This window comes from Centroberyx affinis, unplaced genomic scaffold (assembly GCF_046629955.1).
Source record: "Centroberyx affinis isolate AG114_WGS23_722 - 3 ecotype Tasmania unplaced genomic scaffold, CSIRO-AGI_Caff_v1 ptg000641l_1, whole genome shotgun sequence".
In the NCBI taxonomy this organism is placed as follows: domain Eukaryota; kingdom Metazoa; phylum Chordata; class Actinopteri; order Beryciformes; family Berycidae; genus Centroberyx; species Centroberyx affinis.
Window position 1 is genome coordinate 69,902 of NW_027279267.1, and position 21,727 is coordinate 91,628.

Here is a 21,727-nt window from a genome sequence, read left to right on the forward strand (position 1 = left end):
TAAAATATCATAAGAGGACTGGGAAAGCAACATTCAAGGCTTCTAGACAATTTTTTTTTTTTTCAAATGGATGGACCAAATCTCTGAACTGAGAAGCTCTCTCTCTCTTCAGTATACATGTCTAAATTCGGCCGTTCTTGACGTCTCCGATGGCCCCCCACACATCGAACAAAAACACATCAGGGAAAGCAAAATCTCCCAGAACTGAGTCCAAGGCCTCTGCAAAGTCATCAGGGTTCTTCTTGTCTTTGCCCGCTTCCACTATGGTGGTTGCTGCAGGGAAGAAGGGAAACACCAGTGTAAATCTTCATGATGTGACCCAGTCAAGAGCTAATCAACGGCTACAACCAGTTTTCTACCCTACCAGCCAAAAACCACCAGGTACCTAAAAATCATTTAGAGGTCCTATTCTATTCTGATAATAAAATTGGATAAAAATAGATGATAAAATAATAAAAGTGGCCAATGAATTTTGTGACTTACCAGCCACCGTGGATAAAAAAGTTAGACAAAAAGTTAGTTTCCTGCCCTGGTTTAGCTGCAGAAATCGCATCTTTTTAGGCTTAATTCGTAATCCAAACATTAAAGGGTAGACCTTCCACCAGAGGAGAAAACACTGAATGGGAAACATTCCATTCCAATCAAACGAATGGGACCAAACATGACAAAGAAAATTTTAGAAAATTAAGATTTAATTGATAATGCATTGACTCGTTTGAGAATCTTGTATTGGAACAATTAAAAAGGTTAAAATGTGCACATCCAGTCATTTTAGGTGCAGAACATCAAAAACATGTGGATTAAGGGCATTTTCGAAACAATTTCGAAATTGACCACAGATTTTTGGCGAACCACAGATTTTTGTTGAAATTGTCCACACCCAAGTCCACATGGCATGTTCACACCTGTGAAAATGATCCGAACTTCATAAAGTCCACACCAAACAATGTAGGTGTGAAAGCCACCTATAAATGATCTGGTAACTGTTGCTCCCAAAAACATGGAATTATTCTGATTCATAGAGCTGAATGAAGAAATTCTCAGATGAAGTTTAGAGATGTGTGTCACTCTCACTGTGGCCCATTAGAAAGTTTGACTGTGTTTTCATTCATATATTAATATACAGTAGTTTCATTGTGCATTTTACCCAACCATCAGGAGCTCAAAGGGAGCTTGCATGCTCATGAGATTTTTGTCTGGGTCAAGATATGAGTCATGGCTTGGATGCTCCATTGTCACATTTTACATCGCCAAGAATTGTAGTGCTAGGTCAGTAGAGGAATTATGGTCTTAACACCAAAACAAAATAAGCTAACTAAGAGAGCGATTAATATTGTTAGCAAATACTTTCCCCAACTGAACTTTCAATAACCCAGTTGTCCTCCACATTTATTGGACTCAATACAGCCAAGCATACTTTTTGTAGGATCAATTCCTGGCACACTCTCTAAAAAGGACAAGAGAGCAAAACAGAATGAAAAATCACCCTGTCACTTAATTCATATGAGGTCTAAACAGGCTAATGCCCCTTTGGTACGTAGGCCATTGGTCTTAAAAGCCATGGGAAAGGGCAAGCTCATATTGGTATGCAAACATACAGTAAGAAGAAGAAGTTTGAGTGTCACTCTCAAACTCATGACTCATGATTACCAAGGACCTTGAGGCCCTATTCTGTGCTGAAGTATTACAAACTCTACCCTGGGATCTGCTTTTTCATTCTGCCACATGTGAGGTTGCTGTGACATTCAGCAGAGATGACACGAAACATGGAGAAAAAATCCTTGTTGACTTCTTGTGACATGGCATAGTGACGCAGTGGCACAGTGACGCACAAAAACTAGTTGTTGTTTTGTCTCAATTTAAGGTTAGGGTTGGAATTGGGCTAGGAGGGTCTCCAATGAGGTTAAGGTCAGAGTTGACATGGTGTACATATCAACTGTCAAAGAGCAGCCCACTGTTATTCTGTTAAATGTTAACAATGTCAGAAGTGGCTTGTGAGTCTCCCAAAGATTCTGTTAGAAAATGTAAGCACGTTGGAACTGAACCTCTCTCCTTCACAGGCTTCCACAATGACGCCATCTGCTTACCTGACAGCTGAGTCGCTAATGATGCTGCCAATTTCTCATTATCCCTGGTAACATTGCAATCAATTTTCAGCATGGACAGACAAATAGACAATGTAAAAGACGACATGACGGACACACGATGCAGGCTAATGTCATTTTGTTGTTTGTTGTTGTTATTTTTCTTGTTCCCATAACTGGCAAAACATAGATAACAAGACATCACATGATATATCTGCAGCAGCTATAATGGAGTTTGATAGCAGAAACTAAAACATCAGCGGTAAACGTCAGGTTTTGGTGTCAGTCCCTCAGAATCAAAGAGCGAGGGCTTCTTTCTAGAGCCGCCATTTTGCACCAAGAGACGTTCAACAATCATTCAGGGAGAAATCCACTGTAGAAGAGGAAAGAGACCAATTTCTCCACCCACAGGAGCAGGAGAGAGACCAGAATGCAAAGCAGCTACAAGACAGGTTGCATTTTAACTAAGGGACGTGACTTGCTTTTTCTCAACTGGAAAAACTCTCGCTCCACTATCGCTATTGCTCGCTCCACCTACATGTACTGAGCTTCAGGCATGTTCTCTGAGGGTTGTCGAAAGGCATTCTGGGAAATGTAGAAAATCACTACCTGAGGTAGAAGTAGACGAGGCAGGTTGAGGGAAAGTGGGTACAACAAAAAGGTAGATTGCAACTCTTCATCATAAAATAATTCCTGGAATGCATTGGACATCACCGATTGAAGACATATAACAGTGTAAGAGTATCCGAGGGTGAAATTGTCCTTTAATCCGTCCCAGGGTCGCAGCAGGCAGCGGCATATCCCAGCATGCATTGGGTGGAAGGCTGGGAGACGTCCTGAACAGGTTGCCCAGTCCATCACAGCCCAAAGTAAACCCCACTGAAGCCAGGGCTTGCGTGTGGTGTGGACATACAGCATATTACACCCACCTTGAGCGCAAACATGGACAAGAGGCTAATGTACAGTATATCTACAGGACACAAATGTCAGTGTGTGGTCTTACCCAGCTCCAGGTCTCTGATGCCCATGTAGCTCTCCAGCAGGTCGTCCACTTTCTTGGTGGCCCGCTCCTCGAACTCATTCGGCTGGCAGAGAAGGCAGTAAAATCCATTATGGTCATTGGAAACTCATTGGAGCTCACAGTCTAAATATTGATATAGGACCCTCTCATGCCAACTTACATAACAGCCAAGGATGTCTTGGGCTATTGTTTATCACTTCCCTATGTGTTACATAAATATACAAAAGTAGATAGATGACGAAGAACTCAATGATCCCTAAACTGTTATTGCCAGTAGGTGTTATCTGCCGTCTTTGGATGGTTTGCTTGTAAAATATTCTAAATCAGTAGTTCTCAACTTGTCTCTACTTGTAGCTTTCTTCTTGTGAAGCAATGAACCTGTACAGCCTCCAGGCTTCCTCCAATCTTTTAATCAAGTGAAAAAGCCTGAAAGGGGAGAATAAGAACCATTGTTTGATGTCACTGTTCCTGTGTTAAGGTGTAGCAAGTCAGAATCACTTGGTTTTTACAGGTCACAGCCGACAAGGTTGAGCAACACTGTTCGATGGAGGAGATAATCGCTAATGGATGTTGCGTGAATTGCAAAAAACGTCCATCTTAACGAGTCATTTAGCCTCATATTCAGCCTTCAAATTAGATTCTTCTGAGATAACTCAAATTGTTTAAATTGAGACATTGTTTAAATTTAGAAATTAGCGTCACTGTCTTGAAACAAGTTAGAATAAGGAAGATTACTACTATCAAGAAAATGTCACTTGATTCTAATAACTGGATTTGCATTGGAAACAAGTGAAATTCGATTTGAAATGATGTTTTTTGTTAACAATCCATGGAATCAACAGATGGTGTGGGAGTCAACACTGCTTTGAACATGGGTGCGCATGCAAACGTGTGTGTGTGTGTGTGTGTGTGTGTGTGTGTGTGTGTGTGTGTATACGTGGGTCCACCTGAGTGTTTGTCTCTGGAGGTCAAAGCAGCCATTGTCCAGCACAGTGTGTGAAACTCACCACTTCCTGGACTGTGGCAGCACCCTTGGAGCGCAGACGTAGAGTCTCCCTGCCGTTCACCATCTTGCCCTCACTAGACTTTGGCGCCCTGGTCCTCATCCCGATCATGTCTGACCATGCGCGCGCACACACACACACACACACACACACACACAGGACGGTAAAATTTGATCAAATTAAAGTGGTAATCTGTGAAATTCTTTTAACTAACAAATAATTAGATCCACTAAAGTGTAATGATTTTGAGAGTAAAGAGCTTACGATATCTAATGACATCAACAATAGTCAGTATGAAGGTTTACTTTGGTAGGTGGCACATATTATATAAATTTCGGTGTCTCATTTTGAAATGAAATTCTTTTTTGCAATGAAAACTGTCCACTGAAAGCTTAATAAGCTATACATACAATACAGGTCAAAGCATGCTCATTCAGTATGTCCTAGAGCTGATTTGTGCTGGGATTTTTCTCTCATGAGGGAGAAAAGTTAGACTGTTATTTATCTTCACCATACCTGAAGACAACATTCCTGTTACTGCCTCTAGTTTAAAAGATTTTTTTTTTTTTAAATAAGTGCTGCTTGGTGGATTGGTTGTATTAAGAAATGAGGAGTGGACCCTAATGATTTGGAAAAAGTGTTGAGTTAATTTTTATGAGGTATGTACAGTATGTATGAACAATTCAGTGTGCAGTTGGATGTGATGTTGCATCCCATAACCAGAGGGAGAACACTACTGGAGCCAATGTACGTATGTCTGTTATTATTAGCAAAGACTTTTGTCCCTAATAAGTAATGCTTTCAATGTTCCAGTGAAGTACAGGAGAATGAGGGAATGTTCCCGTATGGCTGAATGTGACTCAGAGATTTCCTATGTATCCTTTGACCATAATAAACTATGTTTGTGTGACAATGAAGGCTGCTTCCATGGAAACACAGGATGACATCTCACTGAAAATACTGCTAACTCAGCCATTGATCTTGTTGTTGTTGTATGACGTGTGGGATGTCTAACTTTTTCCCTGGAAGAGGTTTGTCTACCATTCCAGGACTGATAAAAAAGGATGCATAATTTTCAACACACCCACACGTCTAGTTAGGGAAAATGCACGTTTGTGTTTTACTGGTTTCTTCTTTTCTCATGCCCCCCTCTGCAGGGAGGTCAGGGGTCAGGGTCAGTGAATAAAATTATGATGTGTCATCGTTGACAGTCTTTTAGATGGGAATTCAGTGTCTTGCTCAAGGACACTTCAGCAGTGCGGATGCCTGGTGACATGGAGGCTTGAACCCGGATACTCTTCTTCCTGCCACCCCCGAAACATTTCACTTAACACGTCTGTGCTGGTTTGAAAAGTAATACAACATGTTCCTTGATTAGATAAATAAAGGTTTAAAAAACTGACTCTGTGCACTTGAGCAAGGCATTTATCCCCCGAACTGCTCCAGTGGGTCCTTTACGAAAAAGATCATGTGCAAAACCACATGTGAATTCACAGCACATGTGCTTTTTGGATACATGTTGGTGTTCATATGTGAACATGTGAAAGTTCCCATTTCCCATTACATTTTTTTTCCTGTGAATTGTCTCTTTGCATGAGAAATTCAGTTTTCACATGTGAAATACGGTCATATGTAATGGCAGGTGAAAATGTAAAAAAGAAAATGTGGTTAGGGTTAGGGTTGTGTGGGGAAAAAAAACTATTAACCTCTGATTTAAAAATGTCACATCTGAAGTAAAAACTGTCATATGGGATGTCGGAATACAAAATGAGAAAAGTTGTTCACATGTGAAAACCAACATGTGTCCAAAAAGCGGCATGGGGTTTGAAATTCACATGTGGGTTTTCACATGCAACTTTTTTGTAAGGGCGTTGAAATACAGTCATACAAGACAGTAGATGGTACCAAGTATCCCCCAGGTTGTGTGTGTGTGTGTGTGTGTGTCTGTCTGTGTGTCTGTGTGTCTGTGTGTTCCTCCTCCTCCCCCACAACTGTCACCAGGATATTATACATGTCACTCAGTCTAGCCTGGTCAAATCATCAGTGATTAAAAATTAATCAGTAGAAAGATGTTTATTTATTTTTGTTTAAGATGTTTTTGCGATTAGCTAAAGGACACATATGACTTTGTAATTGTGGCTGTGAACCCTCCCACTCTGAGCATTACCCAGGATTCTCTAGGGCTAATATGTAATATGCATTTTGTACCATAATAACATCGCGGCTCTGTTTTGGTATTTGTCTCCGGTACGCTCTGTGTGCATTCAGGATTGTAATTAGCTTAATAAATCACTTTGTGTGCATGAAATCTAATCCATCATATTCAGATTTCCAATTAGCTAATGCCATAGCAATCATTGAAAGGGGGGGGGGGTTAAATTATTAAGAGTCTTAATTTACTTGCATACACCAATGAAAGATTTGATTGGCAGGTTTGTTCAGTGAAGTGGGGGAATGTGTTTCTGCTCCGGTCATCACCTGTAGCAGAAACTGGGGTGTAACTGTTGTATGTAGACAAAGCTGTTTTGTGTCTGTTTCTATACAAGTGAGAGTGAGCAAATCCTGTTATTTTTTAGTTTCGTTTTTTAGTTTTTAGTTTTTTTAGTTAGTAAGATCTTATGTGAATACGTTATTTTATAATGTTGGTGTAGTGTTGGTGATCAAGGAATTGAAGCTTATTTTACTCTCATTGTAGGTTGCTATGGATAAGAACACAGCTAAAGGCCTAGTTCATTTCTCAGTTCATGTTTTAATAAAAAAGCTTAGGCCCCATTTACACTGCCTGAAAATTGAGTTAGGGTTAATGTGTACTCACTCTTTGTAAGGTGCTTTGGAGAAAAACGTCCAACAAATGGTATATGTGAACTTTGTCTTGCACTGTGAACAGTCTAGATTCCTGTTGTTTTACGAGTGTAGCCCAAGGGCAGCTCCACTCATCAATGATGTTATTTTTTCCCTCAGGAACATAACTAAGCCCAGGAACTCTTGACAAAATATACTAAGAAATACAGATCAACAGGAAGCCATCCCGTGGACTGTGGGTCTAGTTTCCTGTCTGATAAGCGGGGGTGTGGACGATTGAGCGGAATTACAGGCTGTACCCACTTCTGCTTCATTCAGTCAGAAGGGGTTGTTTTCGTCACGGTCTTCCCTTTCCATGAGACTGAACCAGATGCAGTAAATAAAGCTGTCATTATTGTCCTGTAGACCGGTATTACACTTCTCGAAAAGGAAAGAAAAGGGCGGCAGGGCGGCTTCATGGTTAGACAGGCTGTTCCTAATAGAAAGGTCACATAAAAGCCAGTGTGTGTCCATCAACAGTGTGTCTGCCGAAGTGTCCTTGAGCAAGACACTGAGCTCCTGCCTGCTCACCAAGTCACTCTGCATGTGAGTGTCAGCTGATGTCCTAAAATGTAAACGTAAACGTGTAAGATGGTCATCACCACAGGGTGGCGCCATAGTGCAGGGAGCTGATGGGGTTACCTAAGGTTCAATTCATTTGAAAATGAAAGTAACTTCATAATTAGTTTATAACTTGTCTTCTTTCTCAATGTAACCTGAGACATAAGACATGCAGAACTAGCTCATCAGCAGCCATCTGTCCTGTCAAACTGTCCTCAGCTCCGTCTCCTACCTGCTCACTCATTCTAATTCCCAGCAGCTAAATACCTAAAATGTAAATGAAAGTGCCTTTCAAGCTCCTTAGCAAGAAGGGAACATATTGTACAGCAAGTACATTTTGTTCAAATATTTACATTTTCTTTGACATCGAGTGTTGTGTAACTACAAAGTGTGTGGAAGGATGAACGGGGACTTCAGGTGTGTGTGTGTGTGTGTGTGTGTGTGTGTGTGTGTCTGTGTACCCATACAGGTTGTTCCTGTATGGAAAAGGTTGCTGTATGAAAGGTTTTGCTTCATTTCATTTCTGCATGTCTTATGTCAGTACTTGAACTGTAAACTAAAAACTAACCTTAAAATATTTAAAGGTGCTGCCTCAAAAGACTTTTTTCTTTCTGTCAGAAAACGCTCTGCCAGGTGGGCGCTGTGCACTATCCAATAAAGCAGAGATACTATTTAAAAAATGATAAAAAAGAAAATGCTTTCTAGCCAAAACAGCAAGCTCCCCCTCCTCAGGCTGTCGATGTTCTCAACACCAAATTCCTCAAAAGAAATAAATCACCGACTTTTTGCTTTTTCCACAATCCGTTTGAGATACTTGTGAAAACTACCCAACAAACTAAATTATATAACCCTCCCAGGTACAATAGCACTGACAAAAGCCTTCCCCCCTAAAAAAGGTTCATCAGCCGTTATTCTAAGATCCGAAGGGAGCCAATCGGCACCTTAGGTTTCCTCACTAGGAATAACAAAATACCTAAAGGGTTCCCTGAAGAACCCACATGCTGGAGGTTCTTGGAAGGACCAGGGTCCATGACTTCGTATGAAGGGGTTTTTCAAAGAACCTTTTGTGTTTCCCCCAGGTGAAATAAGAACCCCTATATATTCCTCAAAGCACTCTTAGAGTGGATGATAAAGAGTGAAGGCTTATTTCGGGAACTGGATTACATTTTAATAGTTAATTTCCAGTTAATTTCCAAAATGCTATCCATTTTAGGGGAAAAACACATTACCTTCAATATTCAATATCTCTGTACAAGTGCCGAACAAGGTTACCTACTACCCTACAGTAGGCCTACATTTGTTTTATTTCAATGTTGTGCTGTCAGTCATTTTGTGACAGTTGAGGACACTTTTAAATGGCGAACATCTTATTTTGTACTTGACTGTATTTCCATTTGAAGTGAACCTTACTTGACCCCTGCTTCACCCTGCAGAGCCACCTTTGGGTGTCTACCATCACACAAGCTCCCACAGCCTGAGACCAGGGTGGGACACATTTTGGTACGTAGCCAGCCATCTTTTAAAGGTTCCTGTATGTTCCTATATTTCCTGTTTGGCTGGTGAAATCCAGAAAGTACCAGGGGAATGTTGAAATTCATCAACCGCTGGGGCCAATGGATATAAAAAACAGGCTGAGGCTTCCAATCAGCATTCAGCTCTCCCTACATGGATAGATTTTCATGGCAAACATGCCCAGGGAGCTACTCTTGGCACTGAAAGCACTGACAACACTAAATGTCAGTGTTTTGAATAGTCAGACTATTAATAGAAATTTTTAATCTTCCCTGCTATCTGAATGGAATTTGCCCCGGTTGTTCTCACTAACCCACCCATGGAGTGGCAATTAACGCTGTGTGCTTGTTTTGAGTCAACCTGCTGGATTGTAATTCATCTGCCTGCCAGAAGAGGGAAGCATAGAAACAGAAATGCCTCTTTTTACCCTCTTCCCAATTCCACTGGTGTTCGATAGGCAAGTAACTAAGTACATTTACTTAAGTACTGTACTTCAGTACAATTTTGAGGTACTGGCACTTTACTTGAGTATTTCCATTTTGTGAGACTTTCTATTTTTCCTCCACTACTTTTATCTGACAGCTGGAGTTACTAGTTGCATTGTAGAATAAGGTTTTACATACAAAACATACAATAAGCTCATAAAATATGTTGCAATGTTAGAGTTTAAACTCCCCAACAGTATATGGAGCAGTTAGACCTACAACATTAAAATACTTCTTACAGGTTGATGCATCAATAATGAGTGCTTTTACTTTTGATACTTAAAAACATTTTACTGCTAATATGTCTATACTTTTACTTAAATAAACTTCTGAATGCAGAACTTTTACTTTAAATTAAGTATTTTTCCATTATGTTATTGCTACTTTTACTTAAGTAAAGGATTTGAGTACTTTCTGCACCACTGAATCCCGGCACCCAAAACCCTGCTGGTTTTCATTCTAGTCATCTAATCAGAGACTCATTTACTCCAAGAGATGCAGAGTGAATACATGTAACGACCTGTTAGGATAGAAAGCATTAATGACTTGGACTTGACTTGGACTTGACTTGGTAATCTATATTTAGACTTGGAACTTGACTTGAGACTTGAGCTTGGCCACACCTCTGGTTCTTAGATTACATCTGTTGTGCACATGATTGTAAAGACCAAGCAACGGTAAAAACATGCATTTTCCACTCACCGAAAGCCTTCTTGGGCCCCACCAGTCGGAGCGTGAAGGGAATGCCTCTCGGCTGCTCTTTCAGCATCTTGGCCACCTCATAGTGCCGGCAGCCGACAATGCTCTGGTCGTTGATGGCCTCGATGTGGTCACCAACACATACCGATTTCAGCTGGTCTATGGTGCTGCCTTCCTTAATCCTCTGGAAGAAACAGATAAGGATTTTGGGTGACATGGGTGTAAGTGCCCAGTGGCTCCCAGATTGGGGGCTGAGGACCCCCGAGGGAGTTTCCTTGAGGAAGTTCTACAGGGTTCACTTCTAAAACACTACATATCCATTTTGGAAAAAATCAGTCCATCATTCAATATCTATGAAATCTGGAGGGTCCAGTCTGTGCAAATCTTTCAAATCATTTTGTCAACAGAGGAATGAAGTTTCTTCTTGTGTACTACTTTTACAAAATTATATCAGAGTGAGCCTAAGTGATTAATATCACAGAATCAAAACAAACTGGTACATTTTAAAGGAGCGTAATGATTATAATAATAATAATAATAATAATAATAAAAAACTTTATCTTGAGCACTTTTGAGAGAATAAAAGGAACACAATTTAAAAGGACACAGCGCCAAAAGTTTGACGAAGGAAACAAGTGAAGCAAGTAAGTATAAATATGTTATATCTTACAAGAGAAATTTAAAAAGAGACAGATTAGGCAACTTGGTCCTTGTTCGACAAAATGACAACAGTTTTCCAGACTGGATCCTGTATTAAGATAATGATTTTTTCCCCAGAATGGATTTACATTTTTGGAGTAGACCTCTTCCTATAGCTTGGGACTGGAAAGATTAGACTTACTAGCTTAAGACTCTAAAGGCTTAGTCTATTTCATCCATGGTCATTGGGGCTTTGTGATTCTTTCACAGCCAAACCAGAGAATTCTGCAAAACTATAACCAACAAGAAACTCAAGCCAGTTCTCTTAAAGATGTGAGCTTGATTTCCTCCAGTGTGTTTTCACCTTGATGAAAGCGTATCCAGCTCCATTGTCTGTGATGGTGAGGCCCAGGGCGTCCTCCGTCTTGGTGACCTCCACCTCCTTGGTCTCCCCTCTGACGTGGGCGAAGATGAAGTCCTCCAGTCCGATCTGCCCCCCCAGCAGCTTCTGCATGTCCACCTTGTGGGAGTTCAGGGTGCAGAACAGGATCTGATGGACAGACAAGTTAATTGTTCCTTTTATTCACCTGAAAGCTCAGGATCTGGCAGATAGACAAATAAACAGAGCGAGTTAGGTTTTCCTTCTATCAGCATTACTGTGTGAAGAGCTTCCTTCCAAAACACTATGTCTAGTTTGGAAAAATATTATTAACTTTATTTTCCAGTAGCTCTAAAATCTAGAGGATCCAGCCTATAAAATAAATTAATTCATTAATTCTTTCCTATCAATCATTATGTTTTTCATTGTGTCTTCATGTTTCCCTTCCCATTTTAGGCTTGGGTGCAAAAGCAGAGAAAAATTAACTAAGGAGTCACGGGGGGTTAAAGCCACAATGTCCTGAACACAGAAAGAACTAATACGACAAACAAAATTCCAGTGTCCCTATTAAGTGCTAGTTGATGATCTAATGGAGTAAATTTGAACAGAAAGTGAACTAGAGTTATTTTAGTGTAGTTTACCATTTGAAGGGTTTTGCTCCAAAATGATATATACAACTTTTGAAAAATAATAGCATTTACTTTTACAACATGATTTCTTGCATTTTTATATGATATCAGTTGTGACATTTGAAGAGTTTCATTCCAAAATGAAATATCCACCATTTGAGCAAAAATGACACCTACATTCTTGCAAAATTAAAAAATTATAACAACTTATGGTACTTGTTTAAATGATAATAAATAACTTGAGTCCTTGGTGAAAAACACTTTTACAGAGTGGATGTGGTTTTACAGATATTGATACTGAATGATCAGCTTCTGCAAAGGACTTTTTTTTCTAAAAAGGATATATTGATTAATATTAATCCCCTGTTGATTTATATTGCATACTACTACATCTTATTATACCATAGACAATATAAGAAAATAACTAATAGTTTCTATGGTAAACCTGTGGCATGGCCTGGTGTTTTATTTTCTCTCTCCAGCTTTATTTCGAAGGCAAATGAAGCACATCAGGTTTTCTTTAACTGTGCTGTATATAATTTCAACAGCAGAGGGCAGTTTTCCCAAAGGGATTTGTTGCTACTGTGGCCATTTTGTCATGTGATCAGTATGGGATCATTCCTTTCATAAAATTGTTCAGTTAAAGGTCTTTTTATAGTTCAAGAAATAAACCACAATACACAAAGTAGTTTACTATAGATAATATTTTTTGTTTTGTGTTCAGACATTAGGAGCTCAAGTTAAATCATAGTCGTTTTTCAAGGGTTGTGGGGCATTCAAGACATTGAATGACAAAAATTTTAACAGACAGAATCATTTTTATTCTATAAATATTGAATTATGCACTTAACATTATGAGCTACTCTCCTAAATGGATATGTAGCATTTTGGGCTAGAAGTCAGCAAATGTTACGAAATCTCAGGGTTGCAGCTTCTAGTATAGACAAAGCTTAGAGTAAAAGTGTCTTGCTCAAGGACAGCACACATGGCCGCTGGGGAACACATTAGCTATTGTGGGATGAAACCTGTGACTTTCTGATTACATGACGGTCTCTTCAAACTCCAATCTACTTTGTTGTTCCGCATTCACATTCTAGTCACAGGTCCTCAAAAAGTCTCATAAAGTTTTAAATTGTCTACATTTAAGGCTTTAAAAAGTATCAAAATGTCTTAAGCACAGTAAGTAGAGGTTTTATTTTTTTCACCATGTTATGCAGGTTTATTTTCAATTAAGTTTAATTTTGATGCAGCTATAAAATTAGACTGTGGTATTGTCAGATTTGTTACATTCAGCTTAGTTGAGGCAGAGTTGGAAAGTGAGGCAAATTAAATAATTGTGTAGCTTCACCAAAAGATGTGAATGGGACCGACAGTCTGATTTATTTTCTTATGTTGTAAAACATTACTTGCACTACCAGTTTGTCACATTAAGCTTGACCCACATGCATGATCACTCTTAGATTAATACAATGCAAAGTTATCACAATACGCCAGTCGTGGAAAAAGTACTCAGATCCTTTACTTAAGTAAAAGTAGCAATATCATAATGGAAAAATACTTAAAGGTAAAAGTTCTGCATTCAAAAGTTTACTGAAGTAAAAATATAGAAGTATTAGCAGCAAAATGTATTTAAGTATCAAAAGTAAAAGTACTCATTCTTTCAGAGAGTTAAATTATTGAAGCATTAACCTATAAGAAGTATTTTAATGTTACTTTACTTTACTTTACTTTACTTTACTTTACTTTATTAGTTTATTTGACAGGAACAGTGCATATTAATAACATTTCTGAAAATATGCCAGAGTTAGCCAAAAAGGCTAATTTTCCTTAGCCTAATGTTGTCGGTCTAACTGCTCCATATACTGTTGGGGAGTTTAAACTCTAAAAATGCAACATATTTTATGAACTTATCGTATGTTTTGCATGTAAAATCTTATTCTGCAAAGTAACTAGTAACTCCAGCCGGCAGATAAATGCAGTGGAGGAAAAAATACAATATTCTCCTCTGAGGTGTAGTGGAGGAAAAGTAGAAAGTCTCACAAAATGGAAATACTCAAGTACAGTGCCAGTACCTCAAAATGGTACAGTACTTGGTTAAATGTACTTAGTTACTTCCCACCTCTGCAATATGCCAAACATATTTTCTTTTCAGTGCATTTTATTTCTTTATTTCTGGTCCTCATGTCCTTAAACATTTAATTCCCTGGTGTCTTTTTTTCTACTGCTCATTTATAGTTTCATAACTTTCATCAGCTAAGCTACCAGTTGAAAGTTTGGACACACCACATTTTTCTTTATTTTCTACTATTTTCCACATTTTAGAATAATAGTAAAGTCATCAAAACTATGAAATAACACAAATGGAATTATGCAGTGACCAAAAAAGTGTTAAACAAATCAAAATTATCTTATATCTTATATTTTAGATTCTTTGCCTTGATGGAAAGGCAAAGGCTTTGGAAAGAAATTCATACATAGGATCAACTTCTCTGTTTATATTTGTCTAAGAAACACATTTAAAGAATTTAAGAATAAGCCTTCAGATCAAAATGGCTTTAAGTGAATGAAACACATAGTACATTCAACCGGGTGTGTTCAAACTTTTGACTGGTAGTGTATGTTCAATCAGAAATACTCTGTTATTGTCAGCTTTTTGACGATGAATTGGTCTTAAATTTAACCTCAGGTTGCATTCAAAGCATTCAGGTAGTAGTAAAAGTAGCAGTGGCAAAAGTCTTAAATTGAAACCTGCAGATTCCCCAAGTCAGCTGTTATCTCACTTAATAAGGCAGTAATTGTTACATATCGTTCATAGTGATTCCTCTGCCAGGTTTTCCTGTCTGACTGCAGTCCAAGGTCTTTTCTGGCAGTCAGCCTATACTGTAACTCCACCTCCCACTCCAGACAAGGTCAAGGAGACTGTTGCACTTCTCATTATCGCTTATTAGTTATTATCATAACTAATAGTCTGATATTTCACACAGAAACATTTATGTCTAGCAGTCCTGTCTGACTGTAGTTCAAGGTCTTTGTTATGCTATTCAAGGTTTCATTCCAAAACGCTCTGTATCTTTTTTCCTGATAGTATGAAGTGTCTTTTCAGTGCAGCGTTTAATTAGCACAGTTGGACATCATGTCCTTAAACATTTCCTGGTGTGCTTTTTCTTCTACTGCTCATGTATAGTTTCATTAGAACTTTCATTAGTTATGTTCAATCAGAAATACTGTCAGCTTTTATCTCTTGTCTCTTTCTTTTGGTTGATAAATTGGTCTTGAATTAAACCTCTGGTAGCGTTCAAAAGGTTATAAAAGTCTTAATTTGGCTTTCTGAGTCAGCTGTTATCTCACTTATTAATGCAATAATTGTATTGATATTGTTCATTCAATGTCTTTTAAATAAAATGATCCAGTCTGTCAAAGTATTATCATGTTGTCGACAAAGGACTTAAGTTACAGAGTGTCCTTTTATTAAGAGTAGCCTACCATGCATTTGGTGAATATCTGATTTCAGAACAAAACTCTTCAACTGTTTGATTTTGAATATTCGTTGCATTGTGATTGCACCCTGCTGTTCGGTGTCCTAGTTCAGAAAAGACCAAGGAGACTAGAAGATTTATTTTACACACTAACTGATTGTCTATGAGACACACACACATTCATTGGCCTCTGCATGAGATGGAGAGTTTTATTCCAAAATGAGAAATCCACTGTTTAAAAAAAGAGACACCTTCTCTGACATAATTAATATGGCTCTAGGGTCACAGGACTACTTTTTACCTCCGCCAAGGAGGATATGTTTTCAGTGCCGTTTGTTTGTTTGTCTGTTAGCAGGATTACGGAAAAACTACTGGCCAGATTTTCATGAAACTTTGTGGAAGGGTGTAGCATGGGCCAAGGAAGAACCCATTACATTTTGGAGCGGATCCGGATCCGGCTTATGAACAAGCAATAATAGCACGAACCTTGGCAGAGGTCTGCGCTCTCCAAGTGCCCTTCTAGTTACTATTTATTTTTATGTATTTATTAATAACTAAAGTGAAGGCTCTGTGTACTATTGCAGTTTGTACTTATAATCTGTGTTTGTTGAACATCAGTTAGCTATTTCTTAAAATCCAGCTGATTGGTTCATATTACTTCATCTCCACAGTAGTTAAAGTCCAACAGGTATTACACAGATAGGACATCATTCATGATGGCCTTCATAACACATAACACGATAAGCTTTAGATAAGACCAATGCCAGCTCTTTATTATGCCTTCTGAGTATATACCATAACATACTGCAGTACCATGAAGGCCATGGAAGCGTTTGTACTGAGCAGGGTGGTGCAGGAAACGTGTGCATGCCCATCCTTCGATAAAAAAGGTTAATATATATATATCTTTTTATGATGGTAGCATGAAAGATTAGATATTGTACTACACATGCAACAAATGGCAGTTTTAACGATGAAATATGATGAATTGCAGGATATTGCGATACCACCTGTTACTATGCTCAGTGATGCTTTTTATGGTTTTTCAGTTTGTTTTAATTCAAGTCAGTTCAGTACAGTTCAGCTCAGTGAACTTTATTCATTCAAATTTCAGGGCAGGCATAAAAACACATTAAAACAAAACAAAACCAAAAAAACAGAAAGAAAACAGAAAATCTGTTACCTACACATAAAAGATCTTCCCTTCCTTCCTTTCTTCCTTCCTTCCTTCTCTCCTTCCTTGGTTCTTATTTCCTTACCTTGCCTACTATACATGATCATTCTAGGCTCACAATCTCTGTGTGTGATCATGGAATTCAAGCTTATTCTTCTGTTGCACCTACTGCCAGTCACTCTGGATACATGTCAGGTAAAAGCCTAAAGTGTAGAAATGCTAAAGTAAGCCTTAGCTGCTGGTAGCTCCATGATCTCCCCATGGCAGCCTTCACCTCAGACAGCCTGTGGCCTTTGGTTGTGTTTGGCATTGAGCGCAGCATCAGGCTGCAGTGTGGCTTGGCCGGCCCTGATCTACTAAAAGTTTAGTCAGTAGATTTCCTCTCAAGGACTCTGGCCCTGCCTGCCAGCTGCCTGCTGTAACCTGACTGCAGCAGCACACTCTGGATCCTCCAAGGTGCAATAGATGAATGGTTTCACTCCACAACGCTACATTTTGCAAAAAATAATTACCTGTTTATTATTTAATATCTATGTAATATCTATTTAATATCTCTGAAAAACAGAGGATCCAGTCTGTTAAGGTGTTTTCATTTGGTCAACCAAGGACTTAACTATCCTTAAAAAAGTTCCCTACTTTGTCTTTATTTGGCTGGATAAAAACAAATTGAATGTTTTTAATTTTCTTTTGTTTCTAGACAAAAGAGTAGTGAATACAATGAGGGAATCATTCTTGGCCTAACCTTTTATAATTGACTTGGCCAATAGCCATGAGCTAAAATGAACCATCGGCAAACCTTATGCTGATAATCACCTAGCAAATTATTTCCAAGGAGAAAGCAAAACTGGTTATCTGTTTAATTTTTTGAAGGAGGGGTGAAACATCCACAAAATCTTAATCACCTTTCCTCGAATGTAACTAAGCACCTGTTATCTTTAGTGAGCTACTCTATTACCATTACTCAGGCAAACACTCTAACTGGAGTAATATTTAACTGAAGTAGCAGTACTTCCACTTGAGTAAAATATGCCAGTTCTCCCGTCACGTGGTTTGGATTGCTGTAAGGCCACTTCCAGTAGGTCAGCATGATTCACTGTGTTATCTGTGTGGTGCTAGATCATTATCTGGTTATTTGTTTCCCTTATTGATCCTGATCAAGGATCAGACGGGTACAAAGTCTGGCAGACAGTAGCGAGGCCAAACGATCTTCAGTAGTGCATCATGGAAACCAGCCTTAATGGAAACCTAACACCTATTTCCAGCTGGCCTGTCAGAGCAGAAATACAAGGAGGAAATAAAACCAAACTGACCTATTTTTTTCTTTTGATCATTTTCAACATAAAGTGGAAATGCCACAATCTGATCTCTCAACCAGGAACAGCCAGGATTCTGTACCTCTGAGGAGGAGATGTTGAAGACTTCGGCGATCTTGGCGTACAGCTCCTTGACGTTGGTGAATCCGTGAATGCGGCCTGTGGGGCTGCCGTGGGCCAGCTGGGTGTGGAAGATGAGCCTGGGCCTCGGGTACTCCGGCGGCCCAGGCGGAGGTGGTGACGGAGGGGGCAGCGGTGGCGCCGAGGGCTCCACACCCCCCTGAGTCTGGCTCTGGCTCTGGTTCTGGGCCTTCTGCTCCTCTGAGGCCCCGGCCCCCGGTGCCTTGGAGTCCTGCGGGCTCATCGCCTCCCCGTTCTGCATCGGCCCCGGCTCTGTGCGGTCCTCCTCCTGGAGCCCTGCTGGTGTGCTGCTCTGGCCTGGGCGCAGAGACACACTGTCCTTCCCCCCGCCCGACCAACCAGCCACCCGGAGCTTTGGGACCCGGGGTGCCGATGAATTAGTGATGAGAGTAGCCAGGTAACGGCAGCCGAGGAGGCCAGCCGGGCCGGGCGGAAACCCGACACCCTGTGAGCTGAGGATTGTATGCGTGACACCCGAGCCTCAGGCAGCTCACGCATGGAGCTCAAACAAAACACATCAGGTAAAGGCTTCTTCATAAACACGACACGGCTAAGACTCTAATCCCCCCATATCAGTCTGGCTGTGAGACATGCTCCACACACATGATCCTGAATGTGTGAACATCCCTCTGAAGTGTGAAAACGCCAACCATATCTGCAAAATGACTTCCACACTGGGCCACCTGGAGATGGCCACACACAATGTCCCAGTGTTGGAGGTAAGATGATACCCTTGTGTAGGCAGTGAAGTCCCCCCCCCCCTCCTCTGGCCTCATTGAATGGAATAGGCGGTTGCTGTGGTGGATCCCTGGCGATGCGTTGACCTTCTTGACCCCACAGACAGCCCACGGATACACAAGATGCCAGTTTAGCCTGATAAACAGATGTTTAATTCACGGCTGTACGTTGGTGCTTCTCATACTGGCAGGGTTTTTGGAATATCAGTTTCCTACTTTCCTACTATTGTTGCAATAATATTTATGCAGAATTGACTGGAAAGAACTAGATCAGAAATGACATAGCTCATAAACACAAGGTATCTCATTAATGAAGCTCTAGAAATGAAGAGTTCTACTAAACTATATGTCTTTAGTTTATATCCATTTTTGGAAAAGAAATTGTTAGTTCAACATTCAGTATCTTGAAAATATAGAGGATCCAGTCCGTAAAAGACTGTAAGTTACCCATTATCCACTAAAAACTATTTTAATTGGTGCTCTAATTCATTTTGCAAGGGTAAATTCCCTAAGATGATGGATATCTCATTCTGGAACAAAACTCTTTATATATCATATATAGTCACTTTATATATCATATACTGTATATAGTCACTAATAGTCTATTATTGTATAATGTGACAAACAATTTCTGGAAGTTCCACATCTAAGATAGAAAGATGGAAACAGATGAAGAGAGATAGGTGGCTTTTTGCGTTCTCGTCCCTTTAAAAAGTGTCAATATATTTATATCTTTATATCTATATTTATATCTTTGCTAACAGCCATTTTGTCAGATTTTCGCTTTTTTCATATGTTGGAAAAATCATTTCAGAATGAAACTCTTCAATTCAACAGCAGTGTTTAAAACACCATGGCAAGCTGTTGTGTCAGGCTTGAACAATGTCATTTGTTTCACTTTGTCCCATGTGATGCGTTACTCATGTGTGCATGTCAGGGAAGTTTTCAAAAAACAGCTAGGCTGAGGACACAAAAAGCCTTCTATCTCTCTTTCAGATGTGGAAATTCCAGAAAATCTTTGTCACATTAGAAAATAACAGCTGGGAATTTTTGGCAACATTGTCTATGTGATACCAAGTTAACTCTGTGGCTGATAGAACAGAAGTGAAACAAATTATACAGCTTTTTAAAGGGTGGTAGGTACCTTAAGCTCTTGGTTGACAAAATGATACGACTTCAACAGACTTAAACCTTATTATAGTTTTGACACATTGAATAATGATGAGATTTTTTCCACACTGGATATATAGCATGTATTAAAACCAAAGATAGTTTGGGGCAATCCATTGTGATAACGGATTTAAAGGCCTGACGCTAAAAGCCTTTATTTTACATTGGCAATCTGAAAAGCTAAAACTGACCGACACGTTTCAAACGCTTGTTCGACTTGAAATACATTGGTCAGTTTTGATTTTTCAGATTGTCTATGTAAAATAAAGGCTTTATACTTTTGCTATCACAGAGAGGTTTGCATCCTTTTTGGTTTTCAATACATTCTTCTGTTGAGTATTTTAGACAAAAATTAGAGAGACATAGCAGCCTAGTATTCCCAAATCTTTGGTCTTTTCTGGCTGTATAGCATTTGGGAGAAGAACGCTTCATACGTTTCACAGTTCTGCATAAAGTAGTGCACATAATGTTATGCATAAATATGATATTAAGCCAAAAAATATATATATATTCCATCATTGTAGGTGACTCTCTGTCTCCTTTTTATATCCTGCACCATAAGCATTCCTTCACACCTGTGCTGTAGCTTGCATGGCTGCAGCTGAATGTGCGTCACACCCTCTGTTTTCCAGGCCAAGGTGTTGCCAGTTTCCCAAGGTTAATGCATTTACTCCAATGACTGATAATGAGGAGCTTTCTGGCAAAACATTCCCTCTGCAACAGCTGATAGGCAGTCACCTAAGCAAAGTGCATCTCAGTTCCTCTTCCTCTGGAGACACAGACGATAACCTCTGCCTGGTTTTCTAAAGCACACGGATATCTGAGTTATGCAACATCAGAGATATCATGGTCTGGTTTCTCGAAAGCATCTCAAACAGAGCAAGACACTTTTTTGTCCAAAATGTATCAGTTATCAGATTTTTTGAATAGAATAGGACTTTCAAATGATGGTTTGTTACTTTCCAAAGTAGCTGTTCCTACCCATTTTGCAAGGAAACCCGCCCACCCTGACCTTAACACAAAGGTCTTCATTGTGCATTCGCCTGTAATGGGACAAAGGACGATTTAGCTCAAAGTTGCTTTTGGAAAACTTTCCCCTGTACTGTATTTTCTGAGAAATGTTTAAAAATGGCTATTTCCAAATCCAAATAGTTCTATGTAGGGATGAAATGTATAAGTACTTTTACTCAAGCACAAGTTTTGGGATACTTGTACTTTACATGAGTACTTTGATTTTAAGGAAGTTTACACTCTTACACCACTACATTTCAAAGCAAATATCCTACTAAATAGTCCTTAATGTATTGTATAACAATTTCAGTTACCAGTTATTTTTAAGAGAAAAGTTTTGCTTGAAAATTATGGGATCAACGTTAATGGACCGCTGACAGCTGATCTGTAGGTATTAATGCATTGAAGAAGGAAATCTTACATTAACAGTTCACTAACATTACATGCAATCAATAACAGAGAATAAGAGTGCATGGGTCAAAGCCACAAAGCCCTGACAACGGATGTAACCAATATTCCTGTGACCCTACAACGATCTACAAGATAAAGCACAAGGTAAAAGTTTCTCCTGTAATTGATTGACCTAGAACTGTTGTGAGTGGAAGGCTGTAACACTTCATAAGAACCAGGATTTTTCCAGTGTTTACACAAGAATATTTTGAATACTCCTTTTTGTATGACTCTCTACTCATTGGCTCTTTAGAGATGGTCAGTTTTTGAAATAATGCTGGAGTCAATATTTACCTTTTTAATATTTGGCGACTGACAAGATCAATGCAGGTGACTCAGACTGTCAATATTAGCAGAACGTGTGCTCTGCTGTTGATTATATTATAGGACTAAAGGCATTT

At 39.3% G+C, this 21,727-nt stretch overlaps 1 protein-coding gene across 1 annotated transcript; it reads right to left on the reverse strand.

The window, feature by feature from the left end:
* Positions 1-121: 121 nt before the first annotated feature.
* On the reverse strand, positions 122-18,199 carry gipc3 (GIPC PDZ domain containing family, member 3). The gene is made up of 6 exons (XM_071518899.1): positions 17,900-18,199; positions 11,211-11,396; positions 10,211-10,391; positions 4,113-4,222; positions 3,088-3,169; positions 122-273 (listed from the first exon to the last, which is right to left on the reverse strand). The coding sequence occupies exons 1-6, from the start codon at positions 18,197-18,199 to the stop codon at positions 122-124; spliced, it is 1,011 nt and encodes a 336-aa protein (XP_071375000.1).
* Between the last annotated feature and the right edge of the window lie 3,528 nt (positions 18,200-21,727).

What these genes read in the sequence shown, in the direction of transcription:
- gipc3 (XM_071518899.1), bottom strand. Translation starts at nt 18,199, where the DNA reads ATGCAGAACGGGGAGGCGATGAGCCCGCAGGACTCCAAGGCACCGGGG. An exon ending in GGGGCCCAAGAAGGCTTTCG is followed by an intron (nt 4,223 to 10,210) that starts GTGAGTGGAAAA and finishes GCGCATGGTCAG; the next exon opens with ACATGATCGGGATGAGGACC. An exon ending in CTGCCACAGTCCAGGAAGTG is followed by an intron (nt 3,170 to 4,112) that starts GTGAGTTTCACA and finishes CTTCTCTGCCAG; the next exon opens with CCGAATGAGTTCGAGGAGCG.